General features: G+C 30.3%; 1 protein-coding gene across 3 annotated transcripts in view; it reads right to left on the bottom strand.

Moving 5' to 3' along the window:
* LOC111679324 (probable serine/threonine-protein kinase DDB_G0282963) overlaps positions 1-16,029 on the bottom strand; it is a 342,621-nt gene that overhangs the window by 248,850 nt on the left and 77,742 nt on the right. For all 3 annotated transcript variants that reach the window (XM_046953880.1, XM_046953879.1, XM_046953878.1), the window contains one exon: positions 12,633-12,804. In XM_046953880.1, coding sequence (XP_046809836.1) covers positions 12,633-12,804 — 172 coding nt within the window. The remainder of the gene's footprint in view (positions 1-12,632; positions 12,805-16,029) is intronic.

Genomic DNA, 16,029 nt, shown 5'->3' with positions numbered 1-16,029 from the left:
TTCACGTAAAGCATATTCACTTATGTATCTGTTTTTTTTTTCGGCAACAGCACCGAACTTATACAGAATAGATATAACCCGTAATTTTGTGTTTAAACCACAGCCATCCTGAAGGGACCACTGCAATAACCGGGACAAGACAAATAATGAATATCCCGACGAATACGGAAACGAACATTCATAATTTTGATATTTTATACAAAACTAAAAATATTTAATTTATTTACATTTAATTTGACAAATGACTGTGGGGAAATCTAACAGGTGGTATGTTGAATACACAGTACCCATATGTGTGAACAGCCTACTTTATGTTTTCAAAAAAATATTGACAGGTTTCCCCTCTATGTTTCTCTATGATTTTAACTTTAAAAATGTAAAAATAAAATTTTAATTTTCAAAAAAAATTTAGTTGAAAATTTCAAGTTATATGTTATCTATCTATTTCAAAACTATATTTCAACTTGAAATATAGTTTTAAAATAGTTATCAAAATTTGATAAATATAGAATTTGTGGAATTTTTTTATAACGAAGAATAATATTTATGTAATTGAATTAAACGGTAAGACAGACATTAGGTAATTTTGTATTGAATTGATCATTTCTTTTAGATTGTCGGATATTGGTTATTTAGATTTTGCTGAGATAATTGATTGAATAGAAATATAATAGAAGTGCAACAAAGATTGTATACAACATTTACAACAACAATTTTTGCACAACTGAATCAAACATTTAGAACAGGATATTTCATAGATACAAATTACCATAAAAAAATAAAACCTTTTTTTAATCCAATTATTCCAAAACTTCAAAATTTGGAGTGACCATCATCTTTTTGGTTAATAAATCATATTCATATCGCGTTTACGAAATCAAATTTTGACAACGTTCTTTTCTTTGTCAAATATCCCTACTTTGATAAAATCTTGTTAAGTAGCAAGAAGTTTTAAACAACGGCGATCGAATAAGCCTATATTTTTTTATATTTTAACTTAAATTCATTTATCTGTTTAATTTAATTTCATATTTATCTTCTTAATTTAATTACATATTATATTTAACGTAATAACCTTAATTTAACCGAACTAAATTATCGAAAATACTTAATTAATTTATCTTAATTTTGTTGAATTGTTATGGTCACCTAAAATAACATATAACTTCAATTTAGTTAATATTGTCATTGATAGATTATCGAGGATATGTTTAATTAGTTAATGTAAAACTTTTAATTAAAAAATTGTTAAAACTCGAGCTTTATATCTTCCGGCGCCTGTGGATAAGAAGTAGCAAGTGTAACTGTAAGTAACAAGAAATATAATAAACTTAACTTAATTAAACATATATTACCTATACTTAAGTAATTTTATACCCTTATTTTATAATTTTTTTCTTTTTCTTTTCTTTTCTGTAAATGTACAGAAACAAAAGCGTTAACATGAATATTTTATATTCTATAATAATAACAGTTTTAAAATTGATTTGTGAATTAGATAATCATTTCATTTTACCAGATGAACTATTTTTTAAGTTTAGAACAACTGAAAATAATAATTTGTTCGAAATATAGAAAACGTTTGATGTGGTAATATATTTTAAATTTTATTTCATACGTTAACAAAAATTGTTTGTCAAAATTCTTATAATTATTTTTTGTTAATTTTTTAGCTATTTGGGGAAAACATATAAAAAACTGCAAATAAATGTAAAAAAAAATATGCAAAATTATTTGTAATTGTTTCTACACATGGATGTTGTAGTTATTATGCTTGAGGTGTTAAGCTGTAATAATTTCGCAAATAATCGAATTCTAACGGTGAGTTGGAATTACTCGCAAAATTCTGCTCATTTATATATGTATTTATATGGATGTTAAAATTGTCCATAAAAAATTTTCAAATGCAGGTTGTGAGATATGCGAATTTTTCAACTTTTTTAGGAGTAGATGCAGATTAATGCAAAATATCTCTTGTATTTCCAATTGTGTGTAAAAGAACTCCTGTTTCGCCTATTTTCCCTGTATTAACCCCAAGTATTTGAATTTCCATAAATATCTTTTATTCTGCAATTTAAAGAAACAGAAAAAAACAACTATCACTACAAAAAAACTATTGTTGAAATTTTCATTTTGTTTTGTTACTGTTTTGTTACTTTTATGTTAAAAAACACAACAATTTACACAAAATGTTTATAAACGAACGATTAAGTTATAGAATAAAGGTATTAATATAAATTTCTTAATGTGAAATTATATTTTACAAAACATTTTCTTTAATATAACATAAATGTCACATTTTGATAAGGTGACCATATTTTGTCAAATTTCATTATATTATCCAATTTTGAACATAATCTTGTTTTAATTTGTTTTCATATTTCTGTTTAATAAATTTGTTGTTGAATAATCATGAAATTTTAAATAATTTTGCGTACTAATTACGAAAGGTGATGTCTGAGCATGAAAATATACTAGGTGATATAGTATTTTGGGCTGACTTTGATATGAAATCAGCATGGTGGGAGGGTTAGTGATAAAATATTGCTTACCATCCTCTATTAAGAAAATGTTCTCATTAATATTTATGTTTATTATACCCTTCACCTTCGTGAGAAGGGTATATAAAGTTTGTTATTCCGTTTGTAATTTCTATAATATAATTTTCCGACCCTATAAAGTATATATATTCTGGATTCTTATAGATAGCGGAGTCGATTAAACCATGTCCGTCTGTCCGTCTGATTGTCTGTCTGTATGTTTGTTGAAATCAGTTTTTAGAGGACCCCAGATATCGGAGAGATCCGAATCTTCAATAATGCTGTTAGACATGCTTTCGGGAAGTTTGCTATTTAAAATCAGCAAAATCGTCCAGAAATAACGGAGATATGACCAAAAATCCGATACAACCTCTGAAAATTTCACCAAAAACTGAGATTTTTTTATTCATGCTCAAACAGAAAATTCAAAAAACAAAATACATAATCATACTGTAAATTTTGTTATTGTACTCTGTTTATAAAAACAAGGCAGAGCGAGAGCAGCAGAGCAAGAGTAGCAGTGCGAGAGCAGCACTAGTGTGTTGTTATTGGCTAGAAACATGAAATTAAGTATGTGAAGACTGGCTTAAGTTAGAAGCCATAAAAGGGAACTTTTTGGTACTTTCCCGTTTTTTAAATTTTCTAAAAATATGAAGTTAAGTATGTGGTGTCTGAATTAGGTGAGAACCCATAAAAGGGAACTTTTTGGCACTTTTTTAATTTTTCAAAAGGTACTTTTTGAATATTATATAATATTGAACCTAGGAACATAAAATTAAGTATGTAGATTCGGAATTAGGCGAGAACACATAAAATATAATTTTTTGGTACTTTTTCGTTTTTCAAAAGGTACTTTTTCAGAAAAAGTGATCTTTTTGGTATTTTTTACTTTTTCAAAAGGTACTTTTTGGGTTTTCCATAATAATGAACTTAGAAATATGGAATTAAGTATGTAGAGACCGGATTAGATGAGAACAAATCGATGGGAATTTCTTGGTACTTTTTCGTTCTGCAAAAGGTACTTTTTGAATTTTCTATAATATTGAACCTAGAAACATGAAATTAAGTTTGTAGAGTCGTAATTAGATGAGAATCGGAAAACATGAACTTCTTGGTGTATTTTTTGGTTTTTTTAAAGTACTTTTGAAATTAAGTATGTTCCGCCCGAAGTAAGTGATTTGAAAGAAGAGTTTTTGATACCGACTTTATTTTAACACACCATGGCACAGCCGAATATAGAACTCTTACTTGTTTATATTTTATTTTGTTTATAATAATATGGAGAATTTCTTTTCGTAGAATTTATGATATTCTGTTCTTGCTACTTGTTCTAAGACGATTCTAAGACGATCTAGTCATGTCTGTCCGTCTGTCTGTTGTTGGCACGATATCGTCCACAAAATAAGAGATATTGAGATGAAATTATCCCAAAATATATTTTATAGATCAGAAATGTTTGGCATTGAAAATGGGTAAAATCGGTCAACTATTTCACATAGCCCCCATACAAATGTACCCCCCGGAATATTGTAAAAATAGCTTCAAATATTCACAAATTGTTGTTTATGAAGCAAATATCACAAAATTTCGCATAGGTCAGTTTTTTGACGTAGGACATAGGACCATAATTGGCCCTACCCGCCATATAAGGTCCCTTTTAGAAAATGATTTATTAGCTGATTACTGGCTTAAAAATGGGAATATAGCGATGAAATTCGACACACATAAGTTTCATACAAGCCAATATCTCTCAACCAAATTTTATGTATATCGGTCCATAATTGACCCTACCCCCATATAACGTCCCCTTCAGAAAATGACTTTAACGCTCATTACTCTCTTAAAATTACAAGTATAGCGATGAAATTTGACGTAAGTAAGTTTCTTACTAGCCAAAACCTCTCTACTAAATTTTATGTGGATCGGTCCATAATTGACCCTACCCCCCATATAATGTCCCCTTCAGAAAATGACTTTAACGCTCATTACTGGCTTAAACAAACGAATATAGCGATGAAATTTGATATAAATAAGTGTCAAGACCTCTCTACTAAATTTTATTTGGATCGGTGCATAATTGACCCTACTCCTCCTATAAGGTCCCCTTCTGAAAATGGCTTTAACGCCCAGAAATAAGTTTTATACTAGGCAATATCTCTCTACCAAATTTTATGTGGATCGGTCCATAGTTGACCCTACCCCCATAAAATTTCTTTAATGCTCATTATTGGCTTAAAAATAGGATTATAGCAATGAAATTACACAGAAGTAAGATTTATACAAGTCAAAATTTACCAGATTTTATGTGGATCGGGCCATAATTGACCCTACCCCCCCATATAAGGCCCCCTTCTAAAAACGACTTTAACGTTAATTATGGGCGTAAGAAATTTGACATATATCTTAGGAATCATGTATCTTAGGTACCAAAACCTTTCCACCAAATTGTATGTGGATCGGTCTATAATAGACCCTACCCCCCATATAAGGTCCCCTCCATAAAAATACTTCAACGCTCATTACTGCCTTAAAAATACGAGTATAGCGATGAAATTTTACAGAAGTAAGTTTTTCACAAACCAAAATCTCTTTACCAAATTTTATGTGGAACAGGCCTTAATTGACCCTACCCCCAACATAAGGTCCCTATCAGAAACATACCTTAAGGCCCGTTACTGGCTTAAAAATACGAATATAGTAATAAAATTCGACTTAATTAAGTTCATTGCTAGTCAAAAACTCTTAACTTAATTTTATTTGGATCGCGCCTTAATTGACCTACTCCCATATAATGTCCCCATCAAAAAATTAATTACTGGGCTAAAAAAACGTGTAAAGCGATGAAATTCGATATAAACATGACCTGTAGGAACAAGATCGTTCTACAAAATTTCACGGAGATCGGTCTAAACAAATAAGGAACTGAAATCTTCCTACAGACTTTTATGAGAATTGGTCCATATATGTATGTATAAATAACCCTACTCCCTATAAAAATTAGCACTGTCAAGAGGTCCATTAATGGACCTCCTTCAAATGTTACCCTGATGTTCTCAGGGTGAATTCAAAATATCAAAGTTCATTTATATGGCAGTGATTTGATGGTGGGTATAAAAGATTCGGCATAGCCGAATATAACACTCTTACTTGTTTGTATTAAATAATAAAAAAAAACAAGTATTTTTATGGGGGTAAAACTGAGTAAAATATTTAAATCAAGTAAAATCCATATTACTCTTTTTTTGCAAAAAGTAATTAATTTATTTACTAAAACAATAAAAATATTAATTGGATATATAAGAAGTTTTAATCACGATAATTATCAAATCAAATAAAAATTTATTGAATTATAATTTTATTTCCAACCAATATTTTATTTGAAATAATTACTTGTTATTTTAATATTTTTTATATTTTCCAATAAAATTGTTTGTTAATATAATATTATTTTAATTAGAAATATTTCTTGTAATTTCCAATAAAAAAATATCACTCAGTACTTGAATATTTTCATAGGCTGAAATGTAAATATTTGTTTACCCAACTGGATGCATTCCGTAATTGAATCGCGTTTTCAATTTTTTTTGTGTAAAATTAATAATTTTTTGTTTTTGCCACTTTGAAAATATACTAGAACTTGTGTTTTGTTTAATAAAAAATATTCAATTATTGTTAAGCAATAACTTGATAAGCCACAATTTTTTGCTTAATCCGAGATGTCCACTTTATTTTTAATGTACATCTATTGGCATCCAATAGTTATCGTCCTTATATGAAAATTACTCGTATTTAAAGAACAAATATAAAAAAACGAAATTTTTTTTGATTTTTTTTTTTTTAATTTAATGTGATTTACTCAAAATTTTATTTTTGTGACTTATCAAATTACTGCAAAAAGCCCTTCAAATGTTAAAAAATAGAATTATAGTTTGTATATGCATCCATATGAATTATTTTCTTTTAAGAGGATTACACACAATTATCAACATATTTCTGAACTAAAATTTTCAAATTAGGATAGCTACCAATCTCCTCAATCCTTCGTAGTTTTCATTTATGCCAGTATGTCCTGTTTCCCTTCTATGGCTATTGTGTATTTGTCCATAAGTCTCATCGTCAGTAATTACAGTCGGACCTTGATTTTCCGTGATGGTTGGGACCGGAAGCATTCTGTATAATCGATTTTCCCGGTTAATTGAGTGCCAACTTTTTCGACTTTTTTAATAGGTGTTTTTATTAATTAATAAATGAATATCTACATATTTATATAAAAATGAAATAATTCAAGCACTTTATATTCATAAATGATTCAAAAATATAGAAAAAAAATTGTCAGAAAACAGTAAACAGTAGATAAGGATTTCATGTTATATACTTTCTAAAAATAATCGTTTAATGTTGTTTGTCTCTTATTTTACAATTTTGTATTTTCGTTTTACGGGAATTCCCCTTTTTGATTTGTTCTAATAGTTCATAATTGTCAAAAAAATCACGGTTAAACGATGCTAAAAAATTTAAGTCAATCCAAATAAAAATTAAGTCGATGCAAAAAAATGTATTTTTCCATCACGGATAATTGATGTTGCCGGATAATCGAATCACGGATAATCAAGGTCCTACTGTATATCCATCTTATGATGGTATGAACACTAGTGTTCTTGTATGAAGGACATCTGGAATTGTTCTATGGCTTGTTAAACTATGTCCTACAAAATTGGGAAAACCGCATTTTTTTTAAAATTTATTGAATACGTATTAACTCATTACTGTTGCTCATTTTAAACAAAGTATTTTCAGAGTTTCATGTCGAAATATATCAGCTATAAAAGTGAAATTAAGCCTTTAAAATACATGGGACATATTTAATGGCGGAGTTCATTTAAAAATGCACACATCAAGTTAACTTCATAGTCAAAAAGGGTTACAGTACATTTTTTTTTACTTAATATATAATTTTTATACCCTTCACCTTCGTGAGAAGGGTATATATAAGTTTGTCATTCCGTTTGTAATTTCTATAATATAATTTTCCGACTCTATAAAGTATATATATTCTGGATCCTTATAGATAGCGGAGTCGATTAAGCCATGTCCGTCTGTCTGTCCGTCTGTCTGTCTGTTGAAATCAGTTTTTAGAGGACCCCAGATATCGGCGAGATCCGAATCTTCAATAATTCTATTAGACATGCTTTCGAGAAGATCGCTATTTAAAATCAGCAAAATCGGTCGGTAAATAACGGAGATATGAGCAAAAATCCGAGACATCTGAACATTTCATCAAAAAATTGTTATAAAAGCAACAACAACACTGAATATAGAAAAAGATGTACACGTGTGTGTTGATGTATTTGGTTTTATTCAGCTGTGTATTTTTTTGTATGTTTGGAATCCAAACATACAAAAAATACACAGCAAAAAAAAAATATGATTTGCATTTTTTGTTAAAATAAAATAATTTTCCCTTTTGTTTTGCAAATATATTTTTTAATGAATAGGAAAAAGTATTTAAAACGTTTTCAATTATATGAGAGTAGATTGTGAGTTATTGTACAATAATTTTTATGCGAATAATGTAAGTTTGAAATTTTAAACTAACACAAAATTTTTCCAAGTGCTTTTTAAAACAATTTTTTTTACGATAAACAAAAACAAAATCTACGTCTCTTCAATGTTTACCAGCAATGAATCAGAGGTCGAAGTCGACCGGCTTCGGGTCGGAGCTTAGCCTATATTTAGTTGCTTGAGCCGCCGCCGAATCATTCGGCTTAAATCGACTCAAATTTTTTTAATGTTTTTATTAACTAGACTGTAAGATCAATTATGTTTAAAATACACTATGGTGAAGGGTATATAAGATTCGGCACAGCCGAATATAGCACTCTTACTTGTTTGTTTTATATCTGTTATTCCTCTAATTATATAGAACATTATTCAAATAGATAGTCATTTTTCGAATTTTTGAACTTTGTTGTTAAATTGCTCCCAAGTCCCCCAAAGCATTAATTTAGCTTTCTTTTACTCTATTTTAAACATCGAACTGAAATTTTTGGTAAATATCGCCTACAAATAAATTTTATTTCGATATGGTACACTGAGAATTCCCAAATATTGCAATATTTTACCTTTGAACTTATGAATGTCCTATTTTAATAAAACTTCGTGTATATATTTTATATTATCTAGACTATTATACTTGGAAATACTTTATTTAAATGTACCACAGTAATGAATTAATACATATTCTCTAAAATATTACAAAAACGCGATTTTCCCGAAATCCTCCGAGTTCAAATCACAGGTACAGCTAATCTGTAGGAAATATTGATTTAATTTTCTTACCATTTAATAGCTTTATTTATTGTCTATAAAAGATTTTGAAATCTGTTTAACAAAGTTTTAAAAAAAACTGAAATTGAAGATTTGAAACTGCTGTTGACCATAGCTGAGAAGAAGTTTGTACATTCTCCATCTCTTTGATCTTATTATTGGTTACAATTAATTAAATTTTGAATCTATTAACTATGGTATCTAAAATTCTGTTGACCATAGCTGAGAACAAGTTTGTACATTCTCCATCTCTTTGATCTTATTATTGGTTACAATTAATTAAATTTTGAATCTATTAACTATGGTATCTAAAATTCCTATGTGATTCTGTCGTTCCTCCTGTTGATAACAGTTGCCGTCTCTTTCCGGTGGCTGAGAATACCAATAGCATTCAAACTAACTTCGGTTATGAGTTGTTGTTTTTTTTTAATCAAAGTATCTGAGAACTGGATATTCAGTTATTATTTTCTCCAATTTGTCGAAAGCATTAATAAAACAAGTATCTTATATACCCTTCTTTTATAAATTTTAAATTTTTTCCGACTACATTATTATTAAATCAAAAGCTAAACAAAAAGAACAACAACAATACGCTAAACGAAATAAAACACAAAATACACAAGGCATCTAAAGCAGGCTTTACACGATCACACAGGTAATATGATCTGTCAAAATTTTGTGTAGAATAACACGGGTGGGATCGTCTAAAAGCAATATGTAATGAAACCATCACACATTGAGAGAGAATACAGATGGAAAATTTGACAGTCGTATGGCTCTCTTCATTTTTTGAAATGATTCAAAAACCAAGCAGCTCGCATTAGATCAGGGATGTATTTTTATGTAAACAAATATAAAAAGGTAAAACAGCTTTTTCCATCTTACTTTTTTATTGTTTTATACCAATCGTGTAAACACAAAATATATAAATCATACGACTTTTATTCTCTTTTTTGTTGTACGGATGAAATTTCATTTTATTTTTTCATTAGACTTGTCGTACGTAAAGTGTTATCGTCTGAAGGGCCCTTAAACCAACAGACGTCTAAACATACATAACGAAAAACACAGAAAAACAAAAATAACAACGCAATGACGCCAACAGCATCCAAACCAAGGGTGCCCAAGACCTATGCGCTTGGTACTCTTTTGTTTTTGTAAATGCGCTTAGCTATAGACAGTGTGTTTTCTATACACTTATATGCGCTTAACACTAGCAATACGTTGTTGTTGTTCTTAACAGTATACAAGCAAGAGTAAAACAACAATACTTTCGTATTCATTGCTGGTAAACATTGACGAGACGTAGATTTTGTTTTTGTTTATCGTAAAAAAATTGTTTTAAAAATCACTTGGAAAAAGTTTGTGTTAGTTTAAATTGTAAACTTCGCATAAAAATTATTGTACAATAACTCAGAATCTACTCTTATATAATTGAAAACGTTTTAAATGTTTTTTCTATTCATTAAAAAATATATTTGCAAAAAAAGGGAAAATTATTTTATTTTAACAAAAAATGCAAATCATATTTTTTGCTGTGTATTTTTTGTATTGTATTTGTATTTTTTGTATACACAGCTGAATAAAACCAAATACATCTACACACACGTATACATCTTTTTCTATATACAATGTTGTTGTTGAAATTTTTGATGAAATTTCAGAGGTTATCTCGGATTTTTGCTCATATCTCCGTTATTTACCGACCGATTTCGCTGATTTTAAATAGCGATCTTCTCGAAAGCATGTGTAATAGAATTATTGAAGATTCGGATCTCGCCGATATCTGGGGTCCTCTAAAAACTGATTTCAACAGACAGACAGGCGGACATGGCTTAATCGACTCCGCTATCTATAAGGATCCAGAATATAATATATACTTTATAGGGTCGGAAAATTATATTATAGAAATTACAAACGGAATGACAAACTTATATATAATGAAGGGTATAAAAATGATATCTCTCGAGATTTTGGCAAATATAATTATACCCTTCACCTTCGTGAGAAGGTGAAGGGTATAGAAGGGTTTAGAGGACCCCAGATATCGGCGAGATCCGAATATTCAATAATGCTGTTAGACATGCTTTCGTGAAGAATCAGCAATTGCAAAAAACACAAACATAATACATAATCATACGGTAAATTTTGTTATTGTACTCTGTTTATAAAAACAAGGCAGAGCGAGAGCAGCAGAGCAAGAGTAGCAGTGCGAGAGCAGCACTAGTGTATTGTTATTGGCTAGAAACATGAAATTAAGTATGTGAAGCCTGGCTTAAGTTAGAAGCCATAAAAGGGAACTTCTTGGTACTTTCCTGTTTTTTAAATTTTCTATAATATTGAACCTAGAAATATGAAGTATGTGGTGTCTGAATTAGGTGAGAACCCATAAAAGGGAACTTTTTGGTACTTTTTCGTTGTTCAAAAGGTACTTTTTGAATTTTCTATAATATTGAACCTAGGAACATAAAATTATGTATGTAGATTCGGAATTAGGTGAGAACACATAAAATAGAATTTTTTGGTACTTTTTCGTTTTTCAAAAGGTACTTTTTGAATATTCTATAATAATGAACCCAGAAACATAAAATTAAGTATGTAGAGTCGGAATTATGTGAGAACCGGAAAAAGTGAACTTTTTGGTACCTTTTATCTTTTTCAAAAGGTACTTTTTAAGTTTTTCATAATTATGAACTTAGAAACATGGAATTAAGTATGTAGAGTCCGGTAATTGGTAATTTTTCGTTCTGCAAACGGTACTTTTTGAATTTCCTTTAATATTGAACCTAGAAACATGAAATTAAGTATGTAGAGTTGGAATTAGGTGAGAACCGGAAAACGTGAACTTCTTGGTATGTTTTTGGGTTTTTAAAGTACTTTTTGAATTTTCTATAATATTGAATCTAGATATATGAAATTAAGTATGTTCAGCCCGAAGTTAGTGATTAGAAAGAAGAGTTTTTGATACCGATTTTTTTTAACACACCATGGTGAAGGGTATATAAGATTCGGCACAGCCGAATAAAGAACTCTTACTTATTTTTTCATAGTGTTATAATACTTGTCTTATCTTGTTTTATCACAACAACATAAAATGTTATCAATTTCGCTTTTAACTTCATCATTATAAAGGACTTTCTTATAAAGCGGAAAAAATATATGTGGCATATCGAGTTAATAAAATAAAATTTCTTACAAATAGTTTAAATAGAAAAAAACATGACCCTTATATCGCCAAATCACCATATAATGCTAAAAATCCTTTTAGGGACAATAGATATGGTTTCTAGCAAATCAAAAAGCTTATAAAATCAAATTGTGATGGTGGGTGGCTATGGAGTTACTGCAATAAGCCCTACAATTATATTAATTGTATTTTATTTTATGATTTGTATCTTAAATAAAAAGTATTTAACTCTGAATCTTTGCTATTTTTATCAAATAAATAAAATTTATCAAATAATATCTATATATCATAACATAGAAGTCATCAAATTATAACAAGTAGTATATGAGAAAATTTAATTACCATCACAAAATAAGGTCATTTCTATTATTTTTTTTTTCATCAACGTAATTTAATAAAATTTAACAATCGTCCATTTGACGTTAAATTACAACATCACTTTATTATTAGAAATTGATACGATCGAAAAACATATTTTTCAACCACCCTAGTATATAGCATTCACGTAAAAGTGAGTGAAGGGTACATAAATATATGCTTTAGATGTCTATATAAAGAGAATAACTTTACGTACATACCTTCTATTTTTGGCTCATTTTTTGATTCAATATTTTTGATGTTGCTGTATTCCTGTCGTGATTGAAATTTTAAATCTGTTGTTTTGGAAATATTACATTTTCTGCTTACTTCCTTTAGTAAATTTAAATTATCACTTTGTCTTGTTTCTTCTCTCCTAGTGCATTTATCCACCTACCAAATAAATAATAAAATTTGTAATTATTAAATTTTTAATAAATAACAAAACGCTTTGAATAAGATTAGAAGAAGTGTAGTCGGGAGTGACCGACAATATGATACCCTACACCAGTTTAGTGCCTTTAAAATATAGAATTAGTGCTAAGTTGAAAATAAACTGTAACTGCTATAATTGCGTGAAAATTATTAAAATATTTGGATCAGAAGGGGAGTTTGTATGGGTGCTAGGGTCAAATGAGGCCCGATCAATATAAAAATTATTCGTGTCATTTATCGTTCTATAAAACTAAGTTTTGCAGATTTTTGTTGACATAATAGAACATTTAACGTAATTATGAGCCTAAAGACCCGATTTGGGTGGTACGGTTGTATGGGGGCTAGGAGAAATAATAGACCGTTTACAAACATTTTCAATAGTGTTCGTCCTTGAACCAAGAAAAGAATATGTGCCAAATTTCATCAAAATTATCTTGATGATTGCGACATGTAGCGTGCGCACAAGGTTTACATGGACACACAGACAGACAGACGGACATAGCTAAATCGATTAGAAAGTCATTCTGAGCCGATTGGCATTCTTTAAGGTGGGTCTAGAACCAATATTTTTGGGTGTTACAAACATTAGCACAAACGCATAATACCCTCCCCACTATAGTGATGTAGGGTATAAAAATCATAAGTGTGAAGAATTCAATAAACTGGGACACAAAGAGGGTTTTTGCTTCAAAAGGAAAAATAATAGAAAACACTCCGACTCATCATACAACTCTGGTCCCGAAGCAAGAAGTATTTTCATATGTAACACAATAAATAGTTCATTGAGGAAATTCGCCACAAATAAAATCAATGCAATCGATGTAAAATTACAACTTGCTCGGACATAACAATTATTACAGAAGAAGTTTTCAACAAACTTCGCATACACGAATTGCAAAAAGTGCAATTCTGTGCTCGTAGTGCTACAGGAAATTTGCCACTAATAGGGCAATTCAACTGCAATGTAAATTTTATGAACAATGATATTGTCACAAAAAGTTATGTCACATCAATTAAAAATTTAAATGTACTTGGTATATATTGGATAAACGCCTTGCATTTAAGTGACATACCAATTAACACCATTTGTAAATCAGTTAAAATCAATCAGGAAAGTATATGTAAAAGCAATAATAATTTCTTGAATCTTAAAAAGAATTTTTCAGGCCTTTTTGATGGAAAAATGGGTCTGTGCAATAAAACATTAGCAAATCTGGTTGTGAAACCAGATAAACAACCAGTGTTTCGTCCTCCTCGGCCGGTTGCATATGCTGTTCTCGTAGAAGATGAATTACACAGGCGGCTCCAAGATAAAGGTATAATTTCTCCAGTTAATACGGATTGGGCAGCACCAATAGTTGTCATAAGAAAAACTCATGGACGCATTCGCTTATGTGCTGACTTCTCAATCGGCCTTAATGACGCATTATAAATGAACCAATATCCATTACCGCGCCCAAATGACATTTTTTCAAAAATGGCAAATGCATTTAGCCACATTGATTTGGCTGATGCGTTTCTTCAATTAGAAGTGAATGAACAATCAAAACATCTATTGACTATAAACACATACATGGGATTATACCGGTATAATCGGATGGTGTTTGGTGTTAAAATATTTCTCACAATATTCCAACAGAACATGGACACAATGCTTGCAGGGTTACAGGGCACAGCGTATATAGATGATATATTTGTGTATGGAAAAAATCAGGAAGAACATGATACAAACATATATGAGGTCCTAAAGCGCATCGAAATTCGAAAAATACAACTTTTCAACACACGAAATAGTTTATTTGGGCTACAAAATCAATAAAGATGGATTAAAACCAAACCCAGTTCGAGCTGAAGCAATATACAACATGCAATCAACTTTTATGGAAAATTCGTAAGTCAGATGCACAAGCACCGAAGTCCGCTTGACGTACTGTTAAAAGCAAATATTCCTTGGGAATGGAATGCCAAACGTCGCAATAGTTTCATGAAACTGAAGGAAATCATAATGTCAGACTTATCGCTCACGGCAGGGGAAAAATCATACAGCCAAATAGAGAAAGAAGCACTGGCTCTTATTTTTGCAACAACAAAATGCCATAAAATGATTTTTGGCAGGGAGTTTAATTTAAAAACGGACCATAAACCTCTCATAGCTATTTTTGGAAAAAAATGGTATAAGTGCACATCAAGCCAACCGCCTTCAGAGATGGGCAACCAAACTATTAGCATACGATTTCGAAATCAGTTTTGAATCTACCAGCTGCTTTGGGTACGACGATGTGTTATCACGGCTTATAAATAAGCAAAACACTGATTTAAACGAATTTATCATTGCCTCAATACAATTAGTGCCATTGATGGGAGTATCATGGTAGGAGAACGTGTAGTTGTTCCCAAAGTTTATCGCAAACGTCTCCTAAAAGATCTTTACAAGGGACATCCAGGAATTGAACGAACAAAATCTATTGCTCGCAGTTATGTATTTTGACCTGGAATTGATGAGGTTAATGTGCCTCAGTAGCAAAAATGCCAACGAAAACTTGGCTTAGTCCTTGGCCTACACCTGAAAACGCATGGGAGCGCATTCATGTAGATTACGCTGGCCCAATTTAAGGACATTATTTCTTAGTTGTGGTCAACGCCTTTTCCAAATGGCCTGAAAGAGTTCCAACTAAGTCTATAACCGCTCAGCAGAAAATAGACATTTTAAATGAAATATTCTCCAGATATAGGCTACCGCGCACAATTGTTTCCGATAACGGAACTCAATTCAACAGTTTCAAGAATTCACTACATCCAGAGGTATTCAACAACTTTTCTCCAGTCCATATTACCCGATGTCAAATGGGAAAGCTGAAAGATTCGTGGACACATTCAAAAGAGCGTTAAAAAAAACTACATGAGGAGGGTAATATAACTTGCAAACATTTCTTCAATGTTACCGTTCCACAAATCGATACTGCAACAATAATAAATCACCAGCAGAGCTTTTATAGATCTTCTCCATCCACCTTCAACATCCCATGAAAACGCATGAAAAAACAATATTATAAGAAACACGGTGTTATTGAAAAAGAATTTAAGACAGGAGACAAAATTTACGCCAGTATCCATGTACCTAATAACAGTTTTGTCTGGAAATCTGGAAAAATAATAGAGCGTAGAGGTAACGTCAATTATAAT

This window comes from Lucilia cuprina, chromosome 6 (genome assembly GCF_022045245.1).
Source record: "Lucilia cuprina isolate Lc7/37 chromosome 6, ASM2204524v1, whole genome shotgun sequence".
NCBI lineage: Eukaryota > Metazoa > Arthropoda > Insecta > Diptera > Calliphoridae > Lucilia > Lucilia cuprina.
This window is presented reverse-complemented; position numbering and strand designations above follow the sequence as displayed.